This window comes from Microtus ochrogaster, unplaced genomic scaffold (genome assembly GCF_000317375.1).
Source record: "Microtus ochrogaster isolate Prairie Vole_2 unplaced genomic scaffold, MicOch1.0 UNK16, whole genome shotgun sequence".
In the NCBI taxonomy this organism is placed as follows: domain Eukaryota; kingdom Metazoa; phylum Chordata; class Mammalia; order Rodentia; family Cricetidae; genus Microtus; species Microtus ochrogaster.
Window position 1 is genome coordinate 4,122,733 of NW_004949114.1, and position 2,246 is coordinate 4,124,978.

Sequence of the window (2,246 nt, forward strand, 5' to 3'; positions counted from 1 at the left end):
GTACACAGTGTAAGTGTGTAACAGCATTCCCAGCTCCCCTGAGTACACAGTGTAAGTGTGTAACAGCATTCCCAGCTCCCCTGAGTACACAGTGTGTGTAGCAGCATTCCCAGCTCCTCCTGAGTACACAGATGTAAAGTGTCTAAGTGTGTAGCAACATTCCCAGCTGCTCCCAGATGGGTATTTTGTTTGTTATGACAGGGTCTCACTCTGTAGTCCAGACTGGCCTGGAACTCACCATGTAGACTAAACTGGCCTTGAATCCAGAGATATCTACCTACTTCTGCCTTCCAAGTCTTGGTATTAAAGACATGCATCACCTTGCCTGGCCTCTTTGACTATTTTAACATAAATAAGTAATACTACCTTGTTTGTTTTTGATATAGTGTCTCATGTACTCCATTCTGGCTTTGAACTCATTATCCTGGGGGCTGAGACTACAGGCATCTGCTACCCAAGTCCCATTTCATGTGGAAGTGGAGCCTGAGCCCAGGACTCTGTACTAGTATCGTGGCAAGCACTCTACCATCTGAGCTACAGCCCATCCATATCCAGGCTCTTCATTTTGGTCTGTTTTATTTTAGATTTATTTATTATGGATACAGCATCTGCCTGCATGTATGCCTGAGGCGAGAAGATGGCACCAGATCTCATTACAGATGGTTGTGAGCCACCATGTGGTTGCTGGGAATTGAACTCAGGACCTCTGGAAGAGCAGTCAGTGCTCTTAACCGCTGAGACATCTCTCCAGCCCCCTCATCTTAGTCTTATATTAAAAGTTATTTCTCAGGGCTGAGAAGAAGGCTGGGTCAGTAAAATGATTACAGCACAAGCATGGGGAGAAAAGTAGGAGGAGTGTTGCAGGTTCAAAGCCAGCCTGGTCTGCATATTCTGGCAAACCAGAACTGCATTGTGACATCATCTGCGAAAAACAAGAGAAGTCAGACAGTGGTGGCGCACACCTTTAGTCCCAGCACTCGGGAGGCAGAGGCAGGCGGATCTCTGTGAGTTCGAGACCAGCCTGGTCTACAGAGGGAGTTCCAGGACAGCCTGGGCTACACAGAGAAACCCTGTCTCAAAAAAGAAAAGAAAACAAAAAGACAAAAAAAGACAAAAAACAACAGCAACAACAACAACAACAAAAACATGAATAGATAATCAAAAGACAGGGGCTAAAGTTGGCTAAACAGTGGTAAAGTTCTTGCGTAGCATCTCTAAGACCCTAGGTTCTATATACCCAGCATGGAAAAGGGTAAGAAGATGGTTTGCAAACATACCTTTACATTTTTTAAATGTTTTTTGGGTTTTTTTTTCCTTTTTATTTTTTGGGGATCTGGGGGGAGGTTGTTTATTTTTTTGTTTGTTTGTTTTCTAAGATAGGGTTATTCTGTGTAGCTTTAGACCCTGTCCTGGAACTAGTTCTTGTAGATCAGGCTGGCCTCGAACTCAGAGAGATCCGCCTGCCTCTGCCTTCCCAAGTGCTGGAATTAAAGGCATGCGCCACCACTGCCCAGCCTAATTTATTTATTTTTATTTCATGAACATCTGTTGTATTTTGCCTGCAGATGTGTCTTTGTAAGAGTGTTGGTCATCTGGAGCTACAGAGAGTTGTGAGCTGCCATGTAGATGCTGGAAATTGAACCCGGGTCCTCTGGAAGGGCAGCCAGTGCTCTTAACTGCTGAGCCATCTCTTCGGGTCCCTTATCTTTACATTTTTGACACTCAGTGGCATATGCCCGAGAATGAGATATTTTGTTTTCTATAGTTTATGTTCAAAAAAGAAATTAAAATATAATCTTAACTGTTTTTTACATTTATTTTATTTATTTTGTGTGTGGAGGGTACTAATGCCACAGCCAGGATGTGAGGTCAATGGAATCAGCCAGGCTTGTCAGTCTTGGTGGCAAGCAGAGTAAGCTGCTTAAACGAGTTGAGTTGTTTACTGATGTAAGTCAGACCACAGTGCACATGTCTGTGTTTCTAGTTTGTGCACAGCAAGCAGTGTTCCTTAGGGTACGGCCACAGCAGCAGAGCTGACCGTGGCTACTGTCGCCTTTTCCTCCTCTCTAGGTATTTCCTCCATTCAGACTTGTTCCGGAGAAAATGACGCTGGTTACAACTAACATGATGCAGGTGACTCTCTTGGGGTTTCTGGGGGGTTGGGTTTTTTTTTTATTTTGGTTTTTTTGAGACAGGGTTTCTCTGTGGTTTTGGAGCCTGTCCTGGAACTAGCTCTGTAGACCAGG

At 44.3% G+C, this 2,246-nt stretch overlaps 1 protein-coding gene across 1 annotated transcript in view; it reads left to right on the forward strand.

Moving 5' to 3' along the window:
- The window catches only part of Nup210l (nucleoporin 210 like), a 109,083-nt gene that overhangs the window by 67,511 nt on the left and 39,326 nt on the right, over positions 1-2,246 (forward strand). The window contains exon 25 of the mRNA XM_005367309.3: positions 2,071-2,133. Within this exon, the coding sequence (XP_005367366.1) occupies positions 2,071-2,133 (63 nt within the window). The remainder of the gene's footprint in view (positions 1-2,070; positions 2,134-2,246) is intronic.